This window comes from Macadamia integrifolia, chromosome 1 (assembly GCF_013358625.1).
Source record: "Macadamia integrifolia cultivar HAES 741 chromosome 1, SCU_Mint_v3, whole genome shotgun sequence".
NCBI lineage: Eukaryota > Viridiplantae > Streptophyta > Magnoliopsida > Proteales > Proteaceae > Macadamia > Macadamia integrifolia.
In genome coordinates this window covers 31,393,668-31,406,911 of record NC_056557.1, presented here as the reverse complement: position 1 = coordinate 31,406,911, position 13,244 = coordinate 31,393,668, and the positions used below count along the sequence as shown (strand labels likewise).

Below are 13,244 nucleotides of genomic sequence, written 5' to 3'. Positions count from 1 at the left end.
AGGACTCTATTTGTTTTCCACATAGGTTTATTATTCCTAGTCCAATTTTGAATTCCTAGTTGTAGTAGGAGTGTCTAGTCCTATTAAGAAACTAGCTCCTAGTAGTAGTTTGATTGCTATTCTGCCCTCTATGAATAGAAAAGCCTATGTACTCATAATTTCATATTTGAATAAAGAATAATTGCAGTCAATTGTTTAGAACAGCCGGGATAGCTGTGGGTGAGAAGCCCGGGCCGAGACAGCTGCTCCTCCCCCACTTTTCCCTTTGTTTCTTATTGTTTAAAGCTTTCTATTTTATCCTAAAGTTACTGCTGTTGAAGTATACGACTGTTGTGAGTATTCAGAAGATCAGATATGTCCAAGTTACAAACTAGATTTGATTCTCTCTCCTGAAGCCTACGATTATTTCTCCTAGGTCAGAAAATCAAGAAAGCTTGTAACTTCACAGCCAGCCGTCAGAATCCTCTCAACTTTTGGGGTTTTTGTACCCTCCTTAGCCCTAGGGACTATCTACGCCCAAGAGTGCAGCTCAATCGGACTCCTTCAGACTTGGCCGCACCTCTCTCTCTCCAACTCTATGGCAGGTCTTTCTCTCTCCTATCGGGTTGTGTTTTGGGTTGGTTTTTCTCCTATATGGGTATTGTATCCTTGGGGTTTTATTTGATGCTCTTATTTCTTTGTTTCCTAGTCCTATTTGTATTGTTTGGGGTTGTAAATTGCTGGGGTAGTTTCTTGTAATCTACTCCTGCATTAAGTGGTATCAGAGCTATGGCTCAGACAGAAGAACCCCAACCCACCCTTCAAGATGTGATTAAAGCAATCCAAGCCTTGTCTACGAGGTTTGATGGACATGACCAACAGTTGGCTGACCTAAAAGAGAGTACTGCTGCCCACTCTAACACCCAACCAACTGTTGCCCAAACTAATGTTCAACCTGCTGTTAATTGCATTGGTAAGACTTGAAATTTATCCTTAACGATAGATTCTTACCACCCATCTACCGACGTCGACTCTACGACATGTTGAATACTCTCAAGCAAGGTATTATGACTGTAGGAGATTATATTGATCATTTTAATGAAATTGCTTTCACGAACAGGTGCCCATAAAGAAGATGAAGAACTGCTCATATCCCATTTCAAACTGGGGTTAAGGTATGATATTCGTGATAAGCTTGGTGTGATCGAGGTACCCTCCTTAAGCACTTGTTTTGACAAATCACTAGAAGCAGAGGATTTGATCAAAACAACTTCCAGAAAGTACATCCAGCCAACTAACAACAAAAAACCTTATGTACCAACCAAACCCACCGGATTTTGTATCCGAGCTCCACAAGATACACAGGATAAGGGGAAGGCTCCAATGGGAAGGGAGAGTGGATCTGTGACTTGCTACAGTTGTGGAAAGACTGGACACACGGCAAAATTCTGCCCTAAGCGGGGACGATCCAACTCTGTCATCAGTGTCATCGAATCCAATCCGGATTTACAAATCCATGAACCTCAGGATGACGATTGGACTATTAATGTTGCAGTTGAAGGAGAGGAGGATGAACTGGAAGATGAGCTTACACCAGAGAATGATGATCCTCATGCTTATGTCAATGTGGTGGTCAGAATCCTAGTGTCTGAAACTAAGGGTGAAGACTGGAGGAGGCACAATATCTTCTACACCTTAATGTCTAGTGGACCTCACAAAGCTCAAGTGATTGTGGACAGTGGAAGTTGTGTGAATGTGGTATCTCAAGCCTTTGTCATTGACAGAAAGCTTAAGACTGAATCCCATCCACAGCCATATAAGGTATCTCTTCTAGATAGCAACACCATGGTTGTAACTCAACGGTGTTAGTCCCATTGAAGGTCTCAGATTATGAAGAAATTGTATGGTGTGATGTCATCCCCATGGTCCTCACTGATGTACTACTTGGAAGGCCTTGGTTATATGACAACAATGTGCTAGTGGGAGGTACTAAGAACCAATGCATCTTCGATCATAAAGGCAAACCATTCATTCTAAACCCACTTAACATACCTCAGGTAAAAGATAAGTTAAGGGCTGCCCAACTAAGGAGACAACATGTCTTAAAGACTGTTGCTAAGACCTCTTCCAAAACAACCACTGAGCAAAAGAAGCAACCATGCAAAGAAAATTTCAGCAAGAACACTGTGGACAACAAGCTATGCATGCTGCCCCATAGAGAATTCCTGACCCTTGGTGAAGAAATCGGCTTAATTATAGCTCTTGTTACCAAGGCTGTTGAACCAGTGATAGCGGTCAAACATCCCCCACAAATCAAACAATTACTTATTGATTTTTCAGATTTGGTGCCAGAGGAATTGCCTGATAAACTACCACCAATGAGGGATATTCAGCATGCCATTGACCTTGTGCCTAGGTCAGTACTCCCTATTCTGCCCACTTACCATCTTAGTCCTACAGAGCATGCCGAGCTCAAAAGAGAAGTGGATGATTTATTAAAGAAAGGGTTCTTGGTTGAGAGCATGAGTCCATGTGCAGTACCAGCCCTATTGACACCAAAGAAAGACGGATCATGGCGTATGTGCATTGACAGCCGGGCCATTAACAAAATCACGGTAAAGTACAAATTTTCTATTCCTCTTTTGGATGATATGCTTGAAATGTTGACAGGAGCCTCATCTTTTCAAAGATTGATCTATGGAGTGGCTACCATCAAATTCGAATCCGTCCAGGGGATGAATGGAAAACAACCTTCAAAACAAAAGAAGGCCTGTATGAGTGGAAGGTTATGCCTTTTGGCCTCACCAATGCATCTAGCACTTTCATGAGGGTGATGACACGTGTACTACGACCCTTCATCGGAAAATTTCTCGCAGTGTACTTTGATGACATACTAATATACAACAAAACACAAAATGAACACTTGTAGCATTTGAGACGTGTCATGAGAGTATTACGGGCATAAAAGTTATACATCAACGTGAAGAAATGTTTTTTTATGCTGCCCAAGGTCATCTTCCTTGGTTTTATTGTCTTCACAAGGCATAGAAGCTGATTCGGAGAAGGTAAAAAGTGTCGTTGATTGGCCTATTCCAAAGACCTTGACCGAGGTTCGTAGCTTTCACGGTCTTGCTTCACTTTACCGACGATTCATCCAAAATTTTAGCGCCGTTGTAGCCCCATTTACAGAATGCACAAAAGGGGGAAAAATCCCATTTCAGTGGACTCCGGCAGCCACTAAAGCTTTCAACTTGATCAAACAAAAGATGACAGAAGCACCAGTGCTTAGACTACCCAATTTTGATCTTATGTTTGAAGTGGCTACTGATGCATCCCATGTTGGGATAGGAGGAGTGCTTATGCAAGAGGGCCATCTGATTGCCTTCTATAGTGAAAAGTTGAATGATGCAAAAAGAAGGTATTCTACCTATGATTTAGTAACTCTATGCTATTGTTCAAATCCTCAAGCATTGGAGGCATTACTTAATTGGCAAAGAGTTTGTGCTCTATTCGGATCATGAAGCACTCAAATACTTGTGATGCGGATCCAGATTCCAAGGACTGAAATCGGATCGTTTAGGGCCCACAAGAATGACTAAAAATCTCAAATTTAATGGTTGAAGGGTATTCTTGTAATTTGAGAAACAAGTAGGGCCTTAGAAATAATTATATGATAGCTAGGGTAGTTCTAGAACTAAAAATTTAGAGAAAATTGCATTGCCACCCCCTGAACTTCGGTCCTTATTCAACGCCACCCCCTGGATTTTTCGAAACGTCAAAGCCACCCCCTAAAAATTCAAAAAATTCCAAATCGGTCCCTGCCGTTAGCCAACCGTGAGAAATGAATGAAAACCGGTTAGTTTTTTTCTAATATACCCAAAATACCCCCACCTATTGTGAGAGGACAATATTGCCCTCTCCTTTATTTCCATCTCCTAAACCCATATCCCATCTCCCATCTCTCATCTCTCATCTCACTCCTCTCACTCACTCGGCCGGACAAGAAGAAGAAGACGACGACACCCCTTGCAACTCGATTCTCTTCCCTCCGGCGTCCGATTCTATTCCCTCCGGCGTGCAAAGCCCTCCCCCCTCCGGCGTCCGAATTGCGTTCCGGGATTCTGCAGAAGGCTGATCTCAATTCTGGCAGATTCGTCTTAGCCGTTTTGTATGGAAAAATCCTAGAGGGCATCTACAACAATTCCAATTCGATGTGAATTGAAATCGGCTGAGACCAATCCGGATCTCGATTCAGTGTTTTTAAACCCTAGTCTTTGAAAGATGCGTTGTTGTTAGCATATACGCTTCAACATTAGCTCGATACTGGGTTGCACCTTTAACTGGTCTACCTTTATTTCACTCTTCTGAATTAACTCTCTTCTGCAAGTTGGCTACATGAAATTTACTCTGCTTTTCTACTTTATTAAGAGCCATAGGCGGAAAGGTTTTCCAAGTTGCAAGACCTTGGATGATGTCTCTAGGTTCTCCACCTAGTTGTGCCATCTGGAAATGTTATGTGGCAATTCAATCGTTTGATACCTGGGTAATATTTTGGAATCTGCAAGAACTTGTAAGAATCCCATTTTGTTTTTGAGTGGCCATACAATATCATAATCATCACCATCCTCATCACCCAACTCCATAGAATTGTGTCAAGTTACTACCAACATAACCACATCCAGGGATTTAACTCACGATATTGGCACTGATATCTGTTACCACCGATCATTGACATCGATACGGATCAACCGTATCAGGTCAGAATGTCACATCGGACAAATTTGCCTTCAAATGATAAAACCTCTTTCCTCCCCTTCATCAACCGCTACCATTCTGGATCACGGATCGGCCTGAATTGAACCATATCAAATATATCTACCCCCCCCCTCTTTTTTTTCTACATTTTTAACCATGAATCATACATGCGTACCAGAATTGAAAATGGACTTGCTTTATGCTCCAACAAGAGCCTTCATAAAAAACCTCGAGATGAAAATTGCTACCTCTGAGGTGCTCCGGAAAGGATGAGCCCATTGAGCAATGACCCATGCTTCCCCAAAGCCGGAATGCTGAGAGAACGTTTCCTCATCCTCACATTTTCCCCCGCCGGCATTCTCTTCTGATTCTTCTCCAAGAGGAGTGCTGAGTATGACCACAATGGCTCAGACATAGGCTCGCTGCTTTTTCTCAGAAACAGATCCAAGTTCTCTCGGTACTTATCCCCTTTCAAGTTTTCAACACTGTTAGTATCAGGATCACCAGATATAGGCACCCGGAGGGGGGAGGGCTTTGCACGCCGGAGGGAATAGAATCGGAACGCCGGAGGGAAGGGAATCGAGTTGCAGGGGGTGTCGTCGTCTTCTTCTTCTTGTCCGGCCGAGTGAGTGAGAGGAGTGAGATGAGAGATAAGAGATGAGAGATGGGAGATGGGATATAGGTTTAAGAGATGGAAATAAAGGAGAGGGCAATATTGTCCTCTCACAATAGGTGGGGGTATTTTGGGTATATTAGAAAAAAACTAACCGGTTTTTATTCATTTCTCACGGTCGGCTAACGGCAGGGACCGATTTGGAATTTTTTGAATTTTTAGGGGGTGGCTTTGACGTTTCGAAAAATCCAGGGGGTGGCGTTGAATAAGGACCGAAGTTCAGGGGGTGGCAATGCAATTTTCTCAAAAATTTAATATGAGGGCTTTATTCTGGAATTTATCAAAGAGAAAGGAGAATAATGACACACAATTTTACTAAGAAGAGCTTAGCCGTAAATATCACTAATTAGGTTACTTAAGCCATAAAAAAAGAAAAGTCATCTCCGTCCTTGCAATCTAACAGAACCAGCGCAGGTAAGGGATTGCGGCTTCGACCACGAAATCCCCAAATAGGAGACTGGATCAAACGAGAGGAGTAGGGCCTTGAAATTGCGGCTCATCACCCTGCGAAACTCTGGTGAAAATCTAGTGAAACAACCCTCATACCATCAAAGGAAGTTACCAATACCTGATCTTGGCGGGCGAGTGAAGGCAGCAACAATTCCTGAGTTTGATCGTACAATCCTGTGTGTTCTAGCTGAGAATCCGAGGGAGAAATCGACCTTAAGCATATAACCTTAGCTCCAGATCTCACGACGAACTGGCAAGGGCCGTAGAGATCAGTTCAGATTCGGTTGCAGGTATCACTCGGTTCAGATCTGTAAGTTGCAGGAGTCGCTAGAAACAGGATAGCACATCGGCAGCAACAAGAAGCAGGGAAGAAAAGAGGGAAGGAAAAAAAAATCAGAGAAGAGAAGAAGAGAAGATTTCAGAGAATCAGGGAGGGGAAAAACAGCCCTCGGCAGCCATGGTTTTCATACCAAATTTCAATTCTTCAAAAAAACTTCAAATCTCCAAAACTGAGTTCTTCTCTATTACATGACTAATATAAAGGAAAAATCAAATAATTAATGGAAACTACTTGAAAATGGAAACTAATCTAAAATTAGAAACTAACTAATACAAAAGAAATTATTTCTAAATCCAAAGAGAATCAAATCAAAAGATTTTTTTTTTCTCTAAGTCCATCGTGCAACTGCATCAACTTGCATTCACAAAAGACCATTAGTGATCGGCACGCTAAATGGATCTCATACTTGCAAGGATACGTATTTGCTCTCAAGTACAAAGCTGGGAAGGAGAATCAAGTGGCTGATGCGCTTAGTCGAAAGGTGATGATGATGAACACCTTCACAGTACAAAGTGGAGGAGTGGAACACATCAAAGAGGAGTACATTAGTGATGCTGATTTTTCAGAAGTATTCAACAACCTACAAGGAGGAGGACGGGATAACAAATTTGCTATACATGATGGGTATCTTTTCAAAGGCACTCGCCTCTGCATCCCAAACACCTCTTTGAGGCATCACTTGATTCGAGAGCTACATGGAGGAGGAATGGGTGGACACTTTGACAAGGACAAAACATACTCCATGATGAAAAACTTATACTTTTGGCCTCAACTCTTAAAGGATGTGCAACATGTGATATAGAGATGCCGCACTTGTCAACTTGCCAAAGGAGAAAAGAAGAATACAGGATTGTACACACCGTTACCCGTTCCACATGCACCTTGGCAAAATATAAGCATGGACTTTGTCCTAGGCTTACCACCTACACGGGAAAGGTATAATTCCATATTTGTGGTAGTAGATCGTTTCTCCAAGATGGCACACTTTATCCCGTGCAAGAAGACTCTTGATGCAAGTCACTTGGCTAAACTCTTTTTCAAAGAGATAGTGCGCATACATGGTCTACCACAGACAATTGTTTCAGATAGGGATGTCAAGTTCATGAGCTACTTCTGGAAGACTCTATGACTGAAAACAAATACTAAACTCAAGTTCTCCACTGCATTCCATCCTCAGACAAACGGACAGACCGAAGTGGTGAACAGAAGTCTTGGCAACTTACTCCGATGTCTAGTCCGAGACTATAAAAAGACTTAGCCATCTATACTGGATATTGTTGGATTCGCCTATAATAGTTCCGTCAACCGCACCATAGGTCGTACACCATTTGAGATTGCCCTTGGACTGTAGCCTCAACGACCGGTTGATTTGGTTCCTTTGCCACCTCAGGCCCGTATTGGTGTGGAAGCCGATGAGTTCCTTAGACACATCATGGAGGTTCATGCTGATGTTCGTCGTCGCATTGCTGTTAGCAATGACGGATACTAAGCAACTGCCAATCGACATCGTCGCTACGTGGAATTTCAGCCTAGTGATTTAGTAATGGTTTGAATTCCACCTAAGAGGTTTCCTCCTGGTACAGTGCACAAGCTCCATCCTCGGAACATGGGTCCCTACAAGGTCTTGAAGCGCATTGTCACTAATGCTTACATGCTAGAGTTACCTCCTACTCTAAAGATCAACAATGTCTTCAATGTACCTGATCTGACGATATATTTGGGACACCATTCTGATGACGGTGACACTGAACACACCCTCAAACTTCCTCAATTTGCAAACCCTAAAGATGATGTCATCGAAGATGTTCTCGACAACAAGTTCACCACAGTTTGTGGGGGCAAAGGGTAGTACTCCTTCCTCATCAAATGGAAAGGTCGACCACGAGAGGATTGTGCTTGGATCCATGCCGATGACTTTCAACGCTTTGACACGGACCTCTATGAGCACTACATGTCCCTTACCCATTCATCGGAGTTGAATGATTCTAAGAAAGGGGGAGCTGATGTAGATCCACATTATAGATGGAAATATGAGAGGAAGAAGGGTCCAGCCTTAGTCCACCTGAGTGGCTAGGGTCTAGCCAAGAAGCCAACCGAACCCCTACTTGGTCCACCTGAGTGGCTAAGTACAAATAAGGGCCAATTGGGCCCATCGGCTAGGGGAATAATTAGTAGTTGTTTTTAATTAATTAGTGGTCCATTGGGCCCATCGAGTTGAGTAAGTGGTATGTCGAGTCCAAATTGTCTTATGACTCTATTTGTTTTCCACATATGTTTATTATTCCTAGTCCAATTTTGAATTCCTAATTGTAGTAGGAGTGTCTAGTCCTATTGGGAAACTAGCTCCTAGTAGTAGTTTGATTGCTATTCTGCCCTCTATAAATAGAGAAGCCTATGTATTCATAATTTCATATTTGAATAAAGAATAATTGCAGTCAATTGTTTAGAACAGCCGGGATAGCTGTGTGTGAGAAGCCCGGGCCGAGACAACCGCTCCTCCCCCACTTTTCCCTTTGTTTCTTCTTGTTTAAAGCTTTCTATTTTATCCTAAAGTTACAGCTGTTGAAGTATACGACTGTTGTGAGTATTCAGAAGTTCAGATCTGTCCAAGTCACAAACCAGATTTGATTCTCTCTCCTGAAGCCTGCGATTATTTCTCCTAGGTTAGAAAAACAAGAAAGCTTGTAACTTCACAACCAGCCGTCAGATTCCTCTCAACTTTTGGGGTTTCTGTACCCTCCCTAGGGACTATCTACGCACAAGAGTGCAGTTCAATCGGACTCCTACAGACCTGGCCGCACCTCTCTCTCCAGCTCTATAGCAGGTATTTCTCTCTCCTATCGGGTTGTGTTTTGGGCTGGTTTTTCTCCTAAATGGGTATTGTATCCTTGGGGGTTTATTTGATGGTCTTATTTCTTTGTTTCCTGGTTCTATTTGTATTGTTTGGGGTTATAAATTGCTGGGGTAGTTTCTTGTAATCTACTCCTGCATTAACTTCTCATTTGGTTCACCACCAAAATATGTCGGAGCGGGTCATTCTTCAAAATGGATCAAGAATTCAAGACAAACTTAACAGTAATGATCTCTAACAAATCAAATCTTTAAACCCCAAAACCAATAGTAACAGCACCCACTCAACCACCCCCGAATTTGCTGGAATATTCACCAGATAAAATGATTGAGAAGAGTGTTTTGGTATGTACCAAAAAGAAAGTTCATTCTTCCTTGAGAAATAAAAGATCTGAAAATTATTGGGTGGGAAAAAAAGGCATGTCTCAAGGTCTCTTTTGCACTAGGTGAAGTGCATCCTAGAGACCCAAAATCCCAATCTGTTCCAGTTCCAACTAGTGGGGGGTACATTTTTTTCAGTCAACTGGAAAACGATAATTGATGGAAATTTCACCTGAAACATGCTTAGAAATTTCGACGGAAGTACGATTCCTTTTGAAATCCTCAAATCTGAAGGTCATCATTGATCAACCAGAACATAATAATAAGTTATACGGAAAAATGTAAGATCACAGTTGCTGAATATCACTGAAATAAAGTTTATAGAAGAGTTCTTTCTTGTATCTCCTGCCAAATAAAATTTCAACAGTGATTGTGATCCTGGATCAGAACTATAGTTGTAAGGAATTGAGACCGTGGCTAAAGCAGAAGCAATTTCAACCACAATACCCAAGTTAGAATGATTCGAAAGTAATGTTGATGGGCTCACCCAATCAACAAAAATTTTGTATTGAAGGGGAATGGCTTATTGACATATTTGTAAATAATCAGAATTTAATAGGGGTAGTTTCGGTAAATGAATATGAGCAAGGATATTAGAGGAATTACGAATCAATGACCAAGGGCAGACTAGACGATAAAAAAAGGTTAGAAGTAGGATAAAGGATAGCTTATATTGGAAAAGAAGGGAGATATGCTGACATTTAAAATAGTGTCACCAGGTCATCTCCTTAGAATGAAACCAAACCCAGTGGTAGGAGAACTAATTTGAGTGAGAGTTCTCTCTCACAAGGGTTCCAGCTCAACTGAGGCTTTGGGAGTGGAATCGCAGCAGAAGGTTCTCTGGAACCCAAGCAATAGTTAATCCAATCAGAAGTCAGAGAACTAATAAGAAGCTCCTGAAGCTGATTCTGGCAGAACGGGGGAAACCAGTCCTGCACTAGGTTTTGTTTCTCAAAATCCCAGTTGGGTTTTGAAATCAGATTGTAGAGACGGGGATGCCCTAAGGGTAGGTACTATTTCACAGAACTTGAGAATGAAAGAAACATATTCAAGAGAAATCAACTTCATTCTGTTGGACTGCCAATATAATGCATAAAAGTTATGTAAACTGAATTGAACTCTACTTCCTACATAATTTTCCCCAACATAATACTTAAAAGTTTACATAATTACCCCCGATATAGTTTTAAATCCCTACCAACCATTGTTGGTCCAAAAACCTGGGTTGGGTTGGGTCGGGTCCGCTTTGGTCTGGGTTTCTACATCTGGTCATATCGATTCAGCCATGATAGTGCTACTGCATCAAACCTCTACTAACCTCAATTGCAGTGGTTAAGGATCCACCTCGTCAACTTCCTTTATGGCAGAATTCTAGGTTCCCGAACATGGTCTTTTACATCTTTAATGAATGATAGTAGCTGTTCAATCTATTTTCTTTTCTCAATCATTTTTAGTTGGTATTCTTGACTTTCCAAGACACAAGTCTATTCAATCATATTGATTTTTTGGCCTACAAGGTCTTCTAGGTAAGATTCATTGAATGTCAGTTCTAACCCATGCATTTGGATGCTTCTTGTGATTGCATTAATGGCCGATTACTAGCTAGGACTCTGTATATCAGTTATGGATGGACTTCTCAATTGAACATGGAGTTAATACTTCGTGACTTTGAGAAATCAGTAACTTTTCTTTCTACACATGATTGTAATAGAAGTTATTGAAAGTTGTTTTGAAACTGATATAAGCTTGCAGATATCAGAGTGGATGGTTACTCATCTGGAGTCTGAGTTATTGGACTCTGATTATGCAGTTCGCATCGATTTGATGACTAAAGTTTTCGGAGTTGATGCTGCTGAACGCTACTTTGAAGAGCTACCTCTGAACGTGAAAACTGGTGAAACCTACACTGCACTTCTTCACTCGTATGCTGGTGCAAAACTTACTGAAAGAGCAGAGAAGTTTTTTGAAAGGATTAAGGAATCAAACCTTACCTTTGGTGCCCTTACATATAATGAGATGATGACATTATACATGTCAGTTGGGCAGTTGGACAAGATCTCTTCAGTTGTTGAAGAGCTGAAACGACAGAAGGTCCCACCAGATCTTTTCACTTACAACCTTTGGATAAGTGCGTGTGCTGCCACTCTTGACATTGACGGACTAAGACGGATTCTGGATGAAATGAGTCATGATTCCAATTCTAATGACGGTTGGGTGACATATGCCAAACTGACCGACATATATGTTACCACAGGTCATCTTGTCAACTCGGAGTCCAACTCTCTAGTTGAGGCTGATAAAAGGATTACTCAGAGAGAACAGATAACTTATGACTTCCTTATTATTCTTTATACTGGACTGAGAAACAAACAGAGAATTGATGAAATATGGAAGTCTTTGAGAATGACTTCACAGAAAATGACAAGCAGAAATTATATATGTATTCTTTCTTCTTATCTGATTCTTGGGCAGCTGAAAGAAGCAGAAGAAGTTCTTGGAGAATGGAAACAGTCCACAGCCACAGATTTTGATATCTCCACATGTAATAGGCTTTTGGATGCATTTACAAAGGCTGAGTTGACAGATGCCACCAAATCATTGTGTGTTCTTATTGAGAAGAATTGCCCAATGGATGAGTCAAAATAAGAGCAATTTTGTGTTTGTTATGATAACGGAGTGACTGCTGGGCAGTTTTATATGGTTTCAGTACTGTGGAAATGAGGAATGCAATTTATTGTTGCCATTATTTTATATTTTTTTGATTTTCTTACACTACAGAAAGATGACATGTCATCCAGATAATAAAATTATTCTCTCCACGTTGTTGAACTTCACATTCATTCTTTTCCTGCTGCTGTAGTTTTGTTTATGTTATTTCTGTTTTATGATGGGATTTTTTTTTCCTGCCCTGTTTAGATGTTCATTATAATTCTAGTAACTGTAGATATGGATCAGAATTTATTTTTTTCTCATTGCTAAATATGATGCAACCGCCCCGTCATTGTCATTTCAGGTCTCTGTTTTCATCATGTGTTTGCCCTGTTTGCTTGTTCCAATATAATGAGAAAATTTTTCCCTACGTGTTCATAATTGTCTTAAGCTGTCTTTCAGTGAAGCTATTTGGCATGATACATGGTGTTAAACATGGTATCCTCTAAACTATGCAGATACTGAGAGAATGGAAGCTCAAAGCAGCTTCCAAGTTCCAAATACTAATTTCAGCCGCTGATTATGATCAGATTGGAGTCGATAATCAAAGTGTTTGCTTTAACAGAAGCTGAGGAGTATTTTAAGAATATTCTCAACAGGACTACACAGAGAGTAGAATGTCCCTGAATCCTTCGTTCTTTTGCGAAAAAGGGCAACCGTGAAAGGTAAGGCTTTCATGTCATAGGTTCATAACTTGTTTTTTAATAGGGCCTTCATCCTTACAATGAGATGAAGAAATTGTTTACGGCTACATGTCAGTTTAAGAATGTAGAATATGTGATCCAACAGATGAAGCAAAACAGGATACCACTTAATGTTCTATGATGAATACATGCAGTGAGATCTCTAGAGGTTGCATCAGCAGAGTCGGTATACAAGGAAATGTGAATGACAAGAATGTGAAAGTGGGCTGGAGCACTTACTCAACCTTGGCCAACATTTACATAAAATCAATCCTGGTTGATAATGCCATTCTGCCCCTCGGGAGTGACCCAAGGATTAAAGTATGGGCATCAGTTACTATATTGGCTGGTTAAATTTAAAATGTATATCGGAGGGTATTGTATTGTATTGTATTGGAGATGAGATATGCTAAGATATATTAAA

General features: G+C 41.0%; 1 protein-coding gene across 2 annotated transcripts in view; it reads left to right on the top strand.

Moving 5' to 3' along the window:
• Nucleotides 1-12,262, top strand: part of LOC122084060 (pentatricopeptide repeat-containing protein At5g09450, mitochondrial) — a 19,552-nt gene extending 7,290 nt beyond the window's left edge. For both annotated transcript variants that reach the window (XM_042652100.1, XM_042652093.1), the window contains exon 3: nucleotides 11,181-12,262. In XM_042652100.1, coding sequence (XP_042508034.1) covers nucleotides 11,181-12,074 — 894 coding nt within the window. In that variant the 3' untranslated portion in view covers nucleotides 12,075-12,262. The remainder of the gene's footprint in view (nucleotides 1-11,180) is intronic.
• The last annotated feature ends 982 nt before the right edge of the window (nucleotides 12,263-13,244 follow it).